The sequence below is a fragment of the Nannobrachium achirus genome, assembly GCF_963921795.1.
Source record: "Nannobrachium achirus genome assembly, chromosome: 17".
Lineage (NCBI taxonomy): Eukaryota > Metazoa > Chordata > Actinopteri > Myctophiformes > Myctophidae > Nannobrachium > Nannobrachium achirus.
The window spans coordinates 29,919,935-29,937,893 of NC_137824.1; the positions used below are offsets into that span (position 1 = coordinate 29,919,935).

General features: G+C 42.1%; 1 protein-coding gene across 1 annotated transcript in view; it reads right to left on the reverse strand.

Moving 5' to 3' along the window:
* Positions 1–8,617, reverse strand: part of LOC308301494 (glutamate receptor 1-like) — a gene marked incomplete at both ends in the record, with an annotated part of 88,180 nt that extends 79,563 nt beyond the window's left edge. Inside the window, 2 exons of the mRNA XM_080745490.1 lie at positions 8,151–8,285; positions 8,530–8,617. Coding sequence (XP_080601616.1) covers positions 8,151–8,285; positions 8,530–8,617 — 223 coding nt within the window. The remainder of the gene's footprint in view (positions 1–8,150; positions 8,286–8,529) is intronic.
* Positions 8,618–17,959: the final 9,342 nt, after the last annotated feature.

A 17,959-nucleotide genomic window follows, 5' to 3' on the forward strand; every position in this document is an offset into this window, starting at 1 on the left:
TCAAGCAAATGTTCAGGATGTTCATAACGTTTTTTTGAAAGTGAAATATCCTTTTAAGGCGTCTTACCTGTAGTATTAGTATCGGTGCAATGTGTGCATTATTGCTACTAGGAGGATGTGTCTTTCAATGCGCCTGGACTTGACCGCTGCATAACCTACCGTATGGTGTCCCGGTGCCTGAGCGGAACTACGCACCGCTAATAATTCATATCCGTCCTCGAGGACTACCCAGGATGAATCACACACACTCTCTCTTTCTACACCGTCCTCATCTATCCTGTATTGATCAGGCTGGCGGGCCTTTGCAAGTCTGCGTGGTGCTCATCGATCAGGGCTCCTTCGGAGGATCCTCTGAGAGTTGGGGAAATACGTACTGCTGGCCAGATTGGAGTGACAACACGAATTGTCTTTTCTATGGATCCTAATTAGTGTTAATAAAAGGTTTTCTTTTGGGATGCTTGGTTGGTTTGGGCATAAAATGAGCACATTAATCTAAATAAATAATTATAACTTCTAAACTAGTCACTACAGTATTTTTCGTATTGCAGCCTTTTCTGTTTTATGGACAATTTCATTCGTTTCTATTGATATGAGATGACATCTCTACCCAAAGCTCAGCCACCACACACATTTCATATCAAAGAGGGAAGTCACAGATGGAGGCCTTCAGGGGAAACTCCAGCGATTCAGTGACATCCTTATTATAAACCAAGTCGATAGCAGATTATGGTAATGTGATATAAGTGAGAGCAGTGACTAATACTGAGTGAACATGGTATCCAATGCAGTTATCTTTAGCTGCAGTATGTAAAACGAGCAAATCCAGGAAGCTCTTCCTGTCATCATGTGTGTAGAGCACACGCACAGAGAGGTACACAGACACACCTGCACATACATTAACAACAGCCACTACAAACAGGGGAGTTGCATAAAGGGTCAAATTTCATGTGATACACTGAATAGAAGTGCACTAGTTAGTTAGACTGAAACATAGAGCAGTCACATCACACCTAGTACAATGCTGTCACTGTCATAAATGTAATTCTCATGAATCAGCAAATATATGACACATTCACCTACAATTTTCTTATACACTACATAAGTTACATAAACCCCTTCTCACTTTCTCTCTCTCTCTCTCTCTCTCTCTCCTATCAACCCTCTCTTCCTCAGCCCTCTCTCTCTCTTAATCTAACCGTTACCTCACATACATCATTCTCTTCTCTGTTTCCCTAGACAGGTGCCAGTGATGTGTGTGTGTGTGTGTGTGTGTGTGTGTGTGTGTGTGTGTGTGTGTGTGTGTGTGTGTGTGTGTGTGTGTGTGTGTGTGTGTGTGTGTGTGTGGGTGGGTGCGTGCACGTGCGTGCATGCGTGTGACTGGTCATAGGAGCCAGCTGATGGCTATCAGCCTCATCCGGAGCCTCATTCATCCCCAGGGACAACGTACCCATTCACCTCTTGGCTTTTCACACGGCGGGTTCACGCTGGATGCGGAAGTGCTGCGAATTGCTGCAAAGTGAAATTATGGCCCAAACAGGAGCCTGGCTGTTCACACCAGCAGCACATTTCTCGGGTTGGAGCGTGTTGCTCCGACAGCTGTTGCAACAGCATCCTAACATTTATCTTTATGGGGGTTGTATTTGTGAAACATGCTCTGACTGTTGTAGGCGTACAACTCCCTGTATTCCTCCTCTTCAATTGCAAGCAAATGTACTCGCACTTTCCTTACAACGGAGGAATACATAATAGATCTTTATACTGATACAGTCTGGCTACAGACAATCTTTTGTTTATGTTTGGTCAATACCAGGATTATTTTTGCAATCGTTCTGTCTGACGTCCTGGAAAGTATTGGACATAATTAACATATTTAAACTTTAAGATGGTGTAAGTGATGTTTCTTTGTAAAATAAGATAAGATAGCTCTATATTCCTCTAGTAATCATTGCAATAGTAAACAACAACTACAACTATGAATGTCTCAGGAGAGATAACTCATACAACATACAAGATAAAGGTGAAAATGGAAGCGTGTGTGTGTGTGTGTGTGTGTGTGTGTGTGTGTGTGTGTGTGTGTGTGTGTGTGTGTGTGTGTGTGTGTGTGTGGAGGGGAACACTAAATTGAAGCTGATCTTTCTTCTGATTGGGTGATATTGATGACCGAGCTGATAATGTGTTTTCCAGTGTTGGAGTGGAGAGGCGGGGAGACCCCTGTTACCAAACAGACACTGCAATGATTGCTATCAGAATATAGAGGTTTCTGTTTAAACCCCAAATATGACTTACAGTCCATTTAATAACATCTTTATTTATCCAATTCCAAGCATTTTCTTTTTGGTTTTTTGTTTTTGCTGCCTGGTATGAAAAAAGGAGGATAAAAAAAAGAACATATGTGCCAAAATTATCACTGCACAACTGCTGGAAATACAAAAGGGGGTGATGGCCCATTTGGTTAGCATGGACCCCAAAAGGAAACTGGCTGGCATGCCCTGCACATACATCACAGACCTCCCACATCGACTGTGAACACATCAAAATGCAAAAAATGAAAAATCGTGAAAATTAGAATTTTGACCAGATTCTATAAGTGTCTTTTGAATCCTTCTAAGACTTTTTGAAAAACCTATGTTTCTATGTCAGCAATCTGGCCAGCCATCGCCAAAGAAAAGGTCCTTGAGTTCTTGAGAGACTACTATGTCAGTTCTCAAACCTTTTCATGTGAAGGACCCCCAAAATGATATTTATTTGGCCACGGACCCCCATCTCAAAATATTTAGTTCCAGGGACCCCCCAAAAGCAAAATTTGAGTTACAAATGTTCGCTTTGAAAATACATATTCAGAAGATTTGCACACATTTTCACGACTTTTTCAAAAATAGCAGATCTACAAGCTCACAGCGCGGTAGGGTTGGACACGGTAACCGCCGTACCGCCGTACCGCGGTAAACCGAGGTCTACCACGGTGTCAGTGTGCTTACCGCGGTAAAAAAAGACAAAAAAAAGGGTATTTTTTATTGGAAAACCAGCGAGTTTTAAAACAGGGGAGAAGCGAGGACCGCATGCGCTCCATGCCGCTCTGCTCTGGGCCGTGTACCACAGTTTGGAAGCCACATACGTCACTCTCACTCTCAGAGACACAGACAGTCAGACCTACACAGGGCAGCCTGCGTAGAGGAGCACAGAGCAGCGTAAACTTTCTCTGTAATCCACACGACACAAGGATGTTAATACATACCTTGTGTTGTGGCATATCTTTTTTTATTCATACGGATTACTGGCGGAGCGCGGGCCGCGTGGACTAAAACCGAAAATGAAACTATTTTACTTTTTCCACCGCGTCGCACGTTGTGCCCCGTCTGCCCCGTCGTGTCGGAGATTTTATAACCTTTTCTGTCAAGTCTTGTAACTAAAACCTATATAGCAGCACTCAATCACTGCGATTTGAGAGTTGAGACGTGACGTGAGTTTACAGAATCACTGTACACGATCTGACTACCCGTCCTCTTCTGGTTTGTTCACACAGCTGTTTGTGTCTGAAAAGCTAAGTTGCTAGCCTACGTTACTATGGTAACCCGACAGTGCAGATCTAAAAGCTCAGAACGCGTCGCGGATGCGATGTGTTGTGAGCTTGTAGATCTGCTCCTTTCAAAGCCATACCCGCTGTACTGTACGGAGAAGTATAACTCGGGCAGTCAGGCTGTGGAGAGGCGACTTTTGGGAAGATGATTGCAATATTTTGGCTTATCGCCGAACCTTAATTAATAGATACGGGGGTGCGGTAATTACCGCAGTACCGGCGGTAAATGGGAAGACGGTAATAGCGGTAACAAAATGTCGATCCCGCCCCAGGCCTAGCGGCAACAGGCTCTTGAGCCTCATTTCACACATGTAGAGGCAGATCCACCACAGCAAGCATCACAAGCCAGCAGCATCACACCTAGCATCGCAGCTAGCATAGCAAAGCTATTACAGAACAAGTGATGAACAGCAGGAAGATGTGTCAGACATTTGTTCTCTTTCTGGCCGATATTAAAGAAATGGTCACATTGACTGCCAACGAGGATATGCCTCCTCTGACATGCATGTCGCCACAAGCCAGGCAAACATGTCAAACATGACACCATCTTGTTGAGTCAGAGAGGTGAGTTTATAACGGAAACACGCAAAGGATGTGGATAGATAGGACAACAATGGTGACAATGAACAGCTGAGGTCAGAGGTCAAGGTTGTCATTCAATGACAACACAGGTCAATGGCGGTTAAGGCTGATGCATACTCCACTTTTAGAGCCAAATTTATTTCAGTTCGGTTTGGGGAAACACAAAATCTCAGCAGCTCCGAACAGCCGAATTAATGACGGTACACGGCTCTAAAAGTGGAGTATGCATCGGCCCACTCTGTAACTGTTACTGTATGTCCTCAAACCCGGGTCCCCCAAGCCAAGGAAGTGCAGATTGTAGTCCAGTAACAGAAAAGGCCTGAACACTGACAAAACCTTGTTGAGTCACTGACAAAGACCACCCTCACCATGTTTTCAATGATGGATTTAAATAGACAACCAGTCTATTGGTGGTAGCTAATAGGAATGAGGCTGATGGGAGACACAGATTGACATCAATTAACTCATTTATCGCCGGATGGACGAAGACTGGAGATTATGTTTTAGCCCCTGTCAATTTGTCTGTTTGCTTTTAATTACATCAAATTGTGTCCGGGCCCTATTTCTTCAGGGAGCACCTCCACAAACCTTTCTAGTTAACCATGTTATGGACAAGATGGCTACAAGCTATACAGGATAAAATGACATCCTATATTAAAATTGGTGTAAAGGAGGATGGGACGTCCTCTGACATCACGCGGATCCACTCGATATGCCCATATATGGTCATGACATTATATGGTCATATACTGATCTCTATATATGGGCATAAAAGGGGCAAGGAATAAAGGATTGACCGATACAGAGATCTCCATGTATGGGCATAAAAGGGACACCGGTAGACAGACAGATACAGGGATCTCCATATATGAGCACAAAAGGGACACAGACTTCATTCATAAAATATAATGCTTCTCTGATGCCGGTGAGTTTGATGTTTTCGATTGGTCATATACTGCACTTTTATGCGCACACAGCTAGATTAGAAAATCCAGAGTTGACAACGAGTTGATAACAACCTTCATGTGGTTGTGACTGCTTAGTGTGATTGTGATTGCCAGGTTCACTGACAGGCATAGATATCAAATGAGGCTTGAGCCTGTCTGTAAAAACTGCCCTCTCCAGACCATGAATGCAGCATTCACTATGGGGAAAGAAACACAAATGCCCCTTTCCATGTCATACCTGGAAAGCATTTAGGAGAACTGCCTTTTTCCGAACTCTCCTGAACTTGAATGTAAGTCCTCTATGTACTGTATAAATCCATGTTGTACGTTGCATGCTATCACTATTTTTACCAAAAGTGCCCTTTATAGGAAATTTCAGCCCTGCCTCTCTAACATTCTCTGCACGTCAGATAATGAAAATATATGGGTATATTGAATTTGCTTCGCCACAGGCTCCCTGTGGCGGCACATTCATGTGTGCATGTTTACAGTACTTCTCCCTCCAAAAAAATCCATAAATTCATAAATTAAGTTGAACAAAAAAGGGGGCTCCTCCTAGATCCACAGTATAATTCGGACACCACATTCCGCCTCTATGGTTTCATCAATATGGAGATAGTGTTTATACGTGGCCATAATGCGCCTGCGCGTGTAGCCGTCTTGGAGCTGGCTGCATGCTGTGACTCAGTCTGTGACGAAACCTCACTGTCCATCTCCCCTACTGCTACAGAATGTGTAATCCCAATAGCATCCCTGGAAATACTGGACGTCCAATCCTCCAGCCTGACCCTCATACGTCCCATTCACACTGAGAAGAGCGCTGTCACATTAATGAGACCGACGTGGCACTGTTTACATTTGGTAAGACAGCCTCTCCCCAGAGTCCCCTCAGTGGGTGGAGGAGGAGAGTGGGAGGGGCGGAGCTGATGGCAGATCCTTCTTTAGACCCCCCTCTCCACCCAGCGACCGCGGTTTTCCCGGTGACCCTGAGCGCAACGGTGGGGGCCGATGGGCAAGGAGGGTCGCGAGCTTAGGAGAAACAACTAAAATAAGACCTTAAAACCTGGCGAAAACAGTTGCGTGCATTAGCGCAATATGGCGATAAAGGAAATCATTAAATGGAAAACATTAAATTAACTTCTGAAAAACCTACTAGGCCTTAAACCTGTTGAAAACAGTTGCGTGCATTAGCGCAAGATTAGATGAGGATAAAGGAAATCATTAAATGGAAAACATTAAATTAACTTCTGAAAAGGCTTCTAAGCCTACACTAGCCTCCTAGTAAAACTAGTGGAACCGCGATCTTAGATTAGATGAGGATAAAGGAAATCATTAAATGGAAAACATTAAATTAACTTCTGAAAAGGCTTCTAAGCCTACACTAGCCTCCTAGTAAAACTAGTGGAACCGCGATCTTGCCACAAGTGAATAATTGTGGTTGTAAACAAGACACAGACAATATAAATCCTTATTTGTCTAGTAGTGGGAAGAAGGGGTTATCATCATGGCCCCAAATAACTTTTTAAATATCTTGCAATTGGCAACGAGTCTCTTATGAAATCGGCAAGAGTGCCTCTCTATACATAATGCTAACCTCTCCATCGGCAGTAGTCAGTGGTGTTCTAGAATTCCCCACACTCCCGCGCCCCCACCGTTGCGCTCAGGGTCACCGGGAAAACCGCGGTCGCCTCCACCCACCCCCTCCTTATCACATAATGTGGACAGGATGAACAACTGAAAACCATTTAGAGAGATAAAAAGGAGGTGGCTTTATCGACTTCACATGTGCTATAATAGGATTATATGACATAACGCAAAAGGTACAGATCAACCCTCAACTCTTACATGGGCTAGAGCGTTAGGAAATCACCTATTTAACAAACTGTGTTCAACGGCAGCCTGTTAGCAGAGCAGAACAATGACTGTCTAATCTAAATAATCTGCTTCGGTGCTGTTGAAAATCCACTTTATTTCCAATTCCAGGGCTCATAATTGAATTTTTCTGCAACCATATTACATCTGAATTAGAATCATCCTTTTCTTGTCATAGCTTCATCTATCTTCCCCTTTCCTTGACAAAGTGCACAGACAAGCAAGTAGAGAGTGGATAAAATAAGGCCTTTAAAATCCAGACCTGGTTCATCTACAGATGTTGCGATAAGCCAATAAACAATTAAAACGTTGCAGGCATTGTGTGTGTGTGTGTGTGTGTGTGTGTGTGTGTGTGTGTGTGTGTGTGTGTGTGTGTGTGCGTGCGTGCGTGCGTGCGTGCGTGCGTGCGTGCGTGCGTGCGTGCGTGCACGCATGCTTGTGTGAGTGTGTGTGTGGTGGGGCCGTGGGGTTAAAGTAGCAATCCCTGGCTTATTAGGAATTGCATTGAAAGATGTTTTTTTTACCTTTGCAGCGCATGCCGTTGTTTTCCTCAGGGTAAAGGGGATCGTTTAAAAATTCAATGCTAAAAAAACGATGACCGGTATAAAAAAATCTGCATGGATCAGCCTATCTTTACAATAAAATCTGACCAGGTAATTATGATGACATAATCAAACCATGATATAATTTGAAGCCCCTCAAAAAAAAAAAAAAAAAAAAAAAAAAGACCATGGTGGCCCCCTGGTGGTTTGTGTCCCGCTGCTTTTAAAAAGGATGAAACAGCTGAAATCCGCCTCTGACTGCTGCTGATGTGTAACTGTATGGCATTGGTTTCCATGGTCACACTGGAGAGCTTTATCCAATCAGCTGTGAGCTCCATACAGTAGCTTATCCCTCTCCTCCTCACAAGACACCCAAAACAATTCCTCGGCACAATGCAACAGTTATCAATGAGATTATAACCTATACTGCTAGCCTATTTGTTTTTAGTAGCTATCAGAAATACTGTGGTCTAGCCTAATTTCAGTTCATAATAAAATAAAAGAAAAAGAAAGAAAGAAAACGAAGAACGGAAGCAACAGATTGAGGAAACATTCCAACAGTGTATAATGCATTTCCACAGTGATTATTCACATTCAGTGAAGTCATATGGGTTGTATTATTGTACTCACAGGCATATGTCATGGAGAAGCTGTTCCCCATCTTGACCATATCCACCTGCGGCACCAGTTTGGGGATGTCCTGGTGATGGGAGAGCGCGAACCGAAAGACCTCATATTCGTGCGATTCTGCGGGGAATAATCCTCCTGTGGAGCACAAGTAACAAGCGGTGTTGATATTGGAACATTGGAACCCCAATGAACTCTCGCTGATAGTTACTATGATGATAATCGGGTTAGCATGATTGATAATTGAGTGTATAGGCCTAGTCTAATGTCACTGAAACGAAACGAGATGTGATCATGCGAGATCAAACTTATGAACAACATTGTGTAGGCGACGAGGGGGAGCGCAAACATTACATCCGTGCACCATTCATTCTCCTCTTACCTATGTTGATGTTACTTGGAAAACTTGAGCTTGAACCCAAGCACATCCCCAGTAAACTGGCGCAGAGGATGGCGAAGCGTCCCTGCATATTTCCTTTTGCATTGGCTTTGGAGGAAAATGAGCCAAAATCCAAGCATATATGGTCTGTCCGCGGTGGTTTCACTTAAAGTCCTCCCCCTCTCCGCTCCGTTCGCCTCCAGCTTAGAGCTGCATTCACAATCACATCCCCATCGATTCAACGGTGAGACACAAATGTCGGTTAATAAACCCCCGTGACCCGATCGACAGTCACAGTCGGATCTTTTCTCTGTTCTTTCCCTCTGGCTGTCTCCCGCGCGCTGCTGATGCTGGCTGGCTGAGTGTCCTTGGATCGTGTACGGTGTTAAGACACTGAGTGGTGACTCCAGCAGAACGCACAGAGCGCACGCACAAGTTCTCCTGGATACGCACACTGACGGTCTCATTTATTCGTCGGCAGTACGACGGTGTCGCCAAAAAGAGCAGTGGTTCTCAACCTGTGGGCCAGGGTGGTCCCAATTTTATTTATTTATTTATTTATTTTTTGGGGGGGGTCCCCAGATGATTAAGTTAAATGTGCAACATTGTTTTCTCACTCAACAGTAAACAAACCACCATAAAGTTTAAGTGTATATGCATATGTCTAAAGTGAATTTGTAAGGACTTTTTAATAGGCCTAACCTACTTCTAAAATGACAAATTAAACATTGGCCAAATTGTCAAATTCTAGAGGCAGAAGTTGTGAAAATAGCTGATTTACATTTTACATGCTCACAACGCCTCTGTCTCTGTTTATTTTTATTTTTTTCTCCTGACCATGTCTACTGCATAGTAGGCTACTGTGTTCTATCCGTCTGTCATTCAAATATGAGATACTTCAATGGTTTCCTGTGTAAATAAGCCAATTGCTTTCCTAGGATCTCCTTTTAGTTGACCTTGTACCAGTGAACTGTATATACCGTCATGAAACTGTACTTTTTCTATGCAAACTTCTAATAGTCTTCAATCAATCAATCAATCGCTTTATTTTTTGTTCCTGCATTTTATTTTTAAATTATTATTAGGCTATTTCAAAACATTTTCAAAAAACATTTCCATGAATTTAAACAAAATTATTTTTTCAGTAATTTCATGAAGAAATAAAATCAAATAAATTCCATTCATTAGAAAACAATTGTTTAAGGAGTAGTGAAAATAGCAGATTCACAAGGCAATCTAAGGCAATAGCAGATCTACAACGCAATTGCGAGCACAACACAATTGCGAGCTTGTAGATCTGTTATTTCTATTATAGTTTGAGTCCTGGGAAAACGTCTAATCTCTAGAGTTCTCAAATTCTTCCCGAACCTGACCCTACATGACCCGACCCGACTTTTCAGGCCGGGTAGGGCCTAAACCTTTTGCTAATTAGTCGGGCCAGGCCGGGCCTACGTTTGGGAACCACTAGCTGATATAGGTTATAACAACCTTGTCTTTCTTGTATTGGGCCCTCATAAACAAACTATCCTGAGGCTTAGTTTATGTAGCCTATTTATTGTGTTGAGTTTGTGGAGCATATAGGCTATGGATTGTCTTTATATAAATAGTTTAAATAAACTGAAGAACCCATAATTCACCAAGGACAACATACTGTAATGTGCGTTACAGCCCCTTCAGACAATGGCAGTTCAACAATGGGATTGGCATGAGCTTACATACCGTATATATATAGATTATACGGTAGCAGGCATCCTTTTGGCTATGTTCATTTTCTTTAACAGGAGAGTTCATTTTCTTTAATAGGAAAGAGACAGGAGGGAGAGAGAAAGAGAGGGAGGGGGAGGTTGGGGGTCATTACAATTATAAAGTTGTAAAACTGGTTTTCAAACTGTTTCAAATTGATTTTCATTAGGCCATGGACCCCATTATAAACTATTCTGTCAACACCACCCTGATATGGGAAAACAACAACAATGTTTTGGGTTATTATAGGCTAGTGTAGTGTAGGCCTACAAGATAAATATGTCTGTAGTAGTGCCATTGAATTGTTAGAATAGTCATTAGTCACTCATACAATCATATTGAAATAATATCAGGTGAACTGAATGAAAGTGAAATATAATATATGGGACTCTCCACTTTGAAAACCACTAGACTACTATTATGTTATTTGGATGCATATAGCATAACGTAGCCTACTATGCTCATACTGTATACCAGTAAGACTCCCTAATCGGGAGATAAGCGACCGTTGGTCGCTTATCTCCACAAATAGGCCAAAAGTTTGTTTTACCAAAATCGTCCTGATGGTGGCGCTAGATGGGACAGATGCGTTTTGATTACATGACCGTAGAGATACTGTGCGATGTTTGTGATTTTAGGGCAAAATCTGTAGGAGCAGTGTCCAAAAATGTGTTTAAAAAATCGGCCTGAAGGTGGCGCTATATGGGACAGATCCATGTTGATGAGATGAGTGTAGACATACTGTGTACCGATTTGCGTGATTTTAGGGCAAAATCTGTAGGAGCAGTGTCCAAAAATGTGTTGGAAAAAATTGGCCTGATGGTGGCGCTATATGGGACAGGTCCATGTTGATGACATGAGTGTAGACATACTGTGTAGCGGTTTGCGTGATTTTAGGGCAAAATCTGTAGGAGCAGTGTCCAAAAATGTGTTTTAAAAAATCTGCCTGAAGGTGGCGCTATATGGGACAGATCCATGTTGATTAGATGAGTGTAGACATACTGTGTAGCGATTTGTGTGATTTTAGGGCAAAGATTGTAGGAGCAGTGTCCAAAAATGTGTTTTAAAAAATCAGCCTGAAGGTGGCGCTATATGGGACAGATCCAAGTTGATGACATGAGTGTAGACATACTGTGTACCGATTTGTGTGATTTTAGGGCAAAAATTGTAGGAACAGTGTCCAAAAATTTGTTTTGCAAGAATCGGCCTCATGGTGGCGTTAGAAGAGGGCCATGTGAGAAATGAGGGGTGGGGTCTCAGCGCCGCCGAGGCGGACGAATAGGTACCGGCCCCTGGCTCTCCCGGTCGCTCCTAGCCCGAGTTAAGGCATTTTATGTGAGCTGCAGTGGAGGGGGTCCTCCACTGGGGGCGCCACCACTTTTGCATCCGTTCTGGAGCAGGAGTCGGTGGTCCCCGGGAATTCCCCTTGAGCAGCCCCGTTGGGGTGGTCATTTTTGCACATTTGGTCATTTTTTACACCTGGGGGTCCCTTAGGGACCTGGGGGTCCCTGGAGCTCCGGGGGTCCTTGGAGGTTGTAGTTTGGCAGGCAAGAAGTTTGTGTGGAAATTTTGGCATGGATCGGGGCAATACGTGTTTTATCAGCCACATCTGTAAATCCCTTCAATTAAGCTGTCATTCTGTATTTTAACACCAATTAATTTGTATTTTTTAAGGAACAGTTACAGCTTGAAGGGATTTCACATGAGAATTCAGGCGTTGCTGATTCTATGAAAAAACAAGGCATTAATGTATAATTTATGTTGTACTTTTGGCTTCCTGATTAATGTTTTCCTTTTAAGAAGCTGACCAACGGGGCCATTAGAGTGTAAATAACTGGAGTATTGCATAAGTTAATGCACCGAAACTGGAAATCTTCCAAACTCTGAAACACAATGACATTATAATGATCTCATTATTTTATCTCTTTATACTTAAATTGACCTTGATTTAACATCAGACACTTTTGGTATTTTCGATATGAACCAAGTGCATCACTCAAGACAGTGCATGCCCGTAACCTATACTGCCTCACTCATACACACACTAGTAAGATGCCCTATAGGGCGAGAAGCGACCTCATCCTAAAGGCGAGGTCGCGCTGAGACCACATGAGACTGACAGAATATGTGCATATATGGGCATTCCCAGATATGGGCTTAATATTGATGACATCAGGGATCTCCATATATGGAGCTTGACATGAGGCTTGAATGAATGACACGAGGCAGAGGTTTTGATACTACAGTAAACTGCTCCCTACGGTCGCAATAACCTATACTCCCTCCCTCACACGCACGCATGCACACACACCACATCTGATGGGTGAGGCACGGTTATGATTCGAGCAATTATGGAAGCATTTATGGCCAACAAGGTCCAGTCACTTCCTGTTGAGCATGTGCTCATCATGGCATTCTGAACAGAGTGAAGTGACACCTTTCATAATCCTTTCTGGAGTGATTGAGAGTCATGTCACAGTGTGTGATGGCTCTGCGCCTGTTTGGAAAACTAAGTGGAAAATCCTGCCTTTCAAACAATTACCAGGATTAAGGACGAGCTCATTTATCAGACCAGAGGCAGACTACTTCCTCTGGTTAATGGTCAAATCAAGTTCTTCCACTTATTATTTCCGCAAAATGGAAGAGGGCATTAGCATTTTTCTTCAGACAGACAATGAAATTTAGGAGATTAGAGGCTTATGCTCAAGTCGATTTCCAGAGCTTGCAATTTGACTGAAATTGTTTCTGATAAAACTCCAGTCGGGGTACTTCTATAGTCCTATGTTACAGACGCACACACATGCTAAATAAATAAAGATATTTCAAACATTTGGTTTTTAAAAAATACAAACATCAAAAAGGCATCAAGAATTACAGTCATGGAATCCATCCACCCCACGTTCACCCAAGTTCTTACTCAGTTTTACTCTCCACAGCGTACTTCTGAGAAAGATTATACAATTGGCAAAGAGCTACATAAAGATCTACATATTGGACATACATAAGTAAAACATTTTAGAATAAAAAGTTAGTAAAAAACCTTTGTGTGGAATCATCCAGGGGCCATATAGTATGTGTATGAACATTTTTGCAGCATCCACAATAAATGAAGGCTTCCACATTATTATGCTTTTCTCTGTATGAAAATATTACATCATGAATCAGGCACGGCAGAGTAATCAGTGTGGAATTGTTTGCATATGAATGCATAAGTACCCCCATAATTAACCAGTTAATAATGCATTTCTATGTCTAACTTCATATTAATGTAGACCAAACATCAAAACAATGGCTGTGAAAACAGTAAAAAGAAAACAGAGTGAGTGAAATCAATACATTAGTTGTGGAGGTAGCAAATGATAAACACTATTATTATTTGGCAGCCTTTGTAGTGGCATATCAAACACAAATAAAAAGGGATTGTGTAAAGGTGGCTCATGCAGTAAATATGTTTACACTATAGCGTTGACTCAGAGCAATGCTTTGAGGGTGAAATAAAAAAGTGGAGGGAGGCCAAAACAGGGAAAAGTGCCTAATGCCTATGTCAGCCACTGGAGGAGGAGATGAGACTGTAGTGCTCTCTCCACAGGACCATGTCCTAGGCCAAACAGCTGTCACAACTTCCATGGAGACAGTGATGCCCGGAAGTTTTTTCAGAGAACGGTATCGGCTCATTAATTTGTAATGATTTGCACAGACGAGGACATTTTTCATCAAAGAAACATTTCTATTTCGTACACATTATTAGTACAAAGTAGGCCTACATAAAATAGCAAATTCTTATCTGATCTTGAGCTGATATAACCAATAGAAATGTTAATGTTGCTTTATCTCACAAGACATACCATTAAAATGGTTCTTGCATAATCGCTCCTTGAGACCATGCACCTTCTCTCGTCAGGTTTGGCTTTTCATGAATCTTATTCTTCATGTACATTTTTGCTCAGCATATTTTGTATGTCTCCTCAAGACTCTGAAAATCTGCATACACCACCTGCAGAATATGCGGAGAGGTAGTACAACGTTCTTCACACTGTCTACTTTTCTTTCATGTTTGCACTGCACAGAATAAACTGTATGCATATACACCCCATAACAGTCCCCTTTTTAGGTGCAGTATAACTCCAAATGCTCAGGAATGCATTGTAGAAGGATCCATTTCCATTTGGATATGTTGACAAAAGCTATGTAAAATCCCAAAGTATACTTTTCATTTTTACAACACAAAATGTGCAGAGTTATCTCCTTGAGTTTCCCTCCAGGCCAAAGAACTATAAAGTACACACTAGTGCAGGACATAATGATATGTCTACACATCATCACAGCTGACACAACAGATTACTTACACCTTAAATCTACTTAAACTCTCTCACATATAAGAAAAAGAGCAAGTGTGTGTGTGTGTGTGTGTGTGTGTGTGTGTGTGTGTGTGTGTGTGTGTGTGTGTGTGTGTGTGTGTGTGTGTGTGTGTGGTTCCTATTCAACTGTGGTTCTGTGTCATGATGTTAAGCACGTAGTGGCATGAGCTGTGATTGGTCTACTTTTGAGTGACAGACACGTGTATACAAATAGACAGACAGACAGACAGACAGACAGAAAAACAAACCATAAGCGTGTCCTATCGCCAGTTCGCCGTGTTATAAACAATTATTATTATTAGACAATGTAAAAGAGCACTTTCCAAAATAGCCTGCAAAAATATATAAATAGTAAATACATCCAAATGTAAGATGCTCTAATAGATTCAGAACCATATCTTTAAGGCACAGTGTATCACCAAGCTCTTAGTTCACGCTTAATTTACCATAGTGAATGGAATATAAAAGGAAAGGGAATAGATCATTTGACCACACTGTTGTTTTCCATTTCACTCCATAGCAAAGCATTTAAAGAAAATTTGATTTATGTAACACAGCCAGGGACGTGCTGGCCATTGGGAAAAGCGGGACAACTCCCGAATGGCCGGTTCATTCCCGCATTTCCCGGCCGGTCCAGGCCGGCCATTAGGAAAAATAAATAAAAATAAAATGTTGGCCTTCATTCCATTTTGGGGGCTGGGCGGCCAACAAAGTAAATCGCCACTGTCGGGCAGAAACCTCAAATCTCCTAGTTTCAAATGTATACATTTTTTCGCAAAGCAAAGCCCCGCTTCATCATACAAGGCCGTTGCACAAAAGTAGTGAAAACAGCAGATCTACAAGCACACAACGCCTCGCGGTGTGCTTGTAGATCGGCTGTTTTCACTATTTTAAATCATTTTTAAAATGATAAATACAAAACAAACGGTTTTGGACGTACAAGGTTTCCACCTCGACAACGACGAAATATAACTCATGTAATTGGCCCACTGGCTTGTCACTTGTCATGATCTGAAATGGCAAATCTTTGAGTAGCAGCAGCAGCGCTATAGAGAGAGATCTCTCTCTATAGCGCGCAACGAGGGCCTCTCCAACTCTTTTTTCCCGGGCTGAATCGGGGCCCAGCACGTCCCTGAACACAGCAGAGCTGAAACTCAATGAAACAAACTTAAAAAGTGATGGAGTAAACGTCTTCCTGCATTCTCTGCACCCACATCTGATCTGACAGATTTTTCACCGGAGTTCAAGCTTAAGCTCAAGTAGAATTTCTCTCACACAAATGAGCACAGACAAACTGAACCAAATCCAATCCGAATAACATCACAGTTACACAAGATGACATCAATACAAGAACTTTTTTATTTCATCCTCAAACCATTGCTCTGAACCGACACTATAGTGTAAAACATATTTAATGCATGAGCCACTTTTCCTTTTCCCTTTTTATTTGTGTTTGATATGCCACTACAAAGGCAGCCAAATAATAATACTGTTTATCATACTACACACAACATTCTCACAAATACAGGAACAGAAGACAATATAGTGACAATAAAGGAGCTACAGACACCATTGCGACAATTCAGGAACTACAGTCACCATTGTGACAATGTAAGATCTACAAATCAAATCAAATGCATTTATATAGCACAATTAAAAACAACTCACATTGTACCAAAGTGCTTTACAGGTCAAAATAAACAACACAACAGAACAATCATTAATAAAACAACACACAGTCATAGTAGTCAAACAATAGAAACACATGAAAAGCAGCAAAGCAAACCCTTCTTAACATAATAAGTCATTGGCTTGATTCAAAGGCTTGTGAATATAAATTAGAAGGGTTTTGAGCCTGGATTTAAAAGTCTCAATTGGAGCCATCCTTGTACCATTCAAGAATCTGGCCGCCGCATTTTGGACCAGTTGGAGACAGGACAGGGATGATTCCCAGGGTGCCACGTTGACCCTATCCCTATCGCTATACCTAACCCTAAACCTAACCGCATGTGTAGCCACGTAGTCTGAGAAATGAGACGTCAAACCTATGGGCAGTCCCCGATTCCCATTGCAACGAGAGTTGCAATAGTTTTAAATGGAATGATATGAGGGTGTGAATGACTATCTCGAGGTTGTGTACGACTATCCGGAGTCGTGTACAGAAATAAATGGTTTGATTTCGTTGATGGAGACACCATGACAACATGGTGACAATATGGAAACTCCAGACAACATGGTGACAATTCAGAATAAAGCAAAATTATAGTGAATGTAGGTCTGTAAAATGGTCCAGTGTGATGTAGTATACAATAGGTAGAGCTGAAAAGCAATGTAATATGCTTTAGTGGGGAGTGTGTGTATTGGATTGTTCATGAATCTGACTCATGCAACATATGAATCATTAATGGTTTGCGTTGTTTCTGCTTTGTATGTAGATTTGATTATAGCACTCGCTGACTAACCATACAGTCGGGAAATGGACAAGGCTTGGACAAAAGCCTGACAAAAGTGCAGAATCAATGGGAGGTTGACTGGAGTGCACCGAAATGCTTGCCTACTGTCTGCCCTGTGTCTTAATTGGGATGAGTTATTGACGTGAAGTTTAATTAGTTGCCTCAGTAATTGATTGTGTGTCAGAAGTCCACGTGTGCCTCAGCGGAAGAGCTTGACTTACTCTCAGAATACAGATAATGCTAATAAAATTAGAGTTGGGATTCACATGAGGTTTGTTTTGTGCACAGGGGCACTCTATTCCTTATGGCAATTTATACTAAGTGAATTATTGGGAAAAGCATTACGACTGCTTTTACGTAATCTTTTTTTTATCATTTGGGATCATATACTGGAAGATTTATGTACAGAGAGAGAGAGAGAGAGAACATACAGTAGAGTCCAGTAGAGGATAATGAGGCAGTTATCAATCACAAATACAGTACACATACAGTACAGACGGACAAACAAATTGGTGTTGGGCCAACTCTTTTCACATCTTCTGTCCTTTTATTGCGTTATAATACTCCCTCTTCGCCCATTCCTCTCGCTCACGCTATTTCTTTATCTGTCTTTGCCTCTTTCTCATACTAGCTGCATAATTGCCTTTCCTCTCCAGTGGCCGCAGGGGGACGTGGAGCTCTCTCAACGTTACCGTGGTAATACTGATTGATGGAGTCGATGCTTGTGTGGTTCCAGAACATTGAGCATCGCCGCACACAGACATGACAAATTTCGGGGGACAAATTCTAATGGCTGGCCCCATGATTAATCCCCTCTGGGGGAATGGAAATATTGTGAATACCTATGAACTCGTGGAGGACGTGGAGGCATGCAACAGA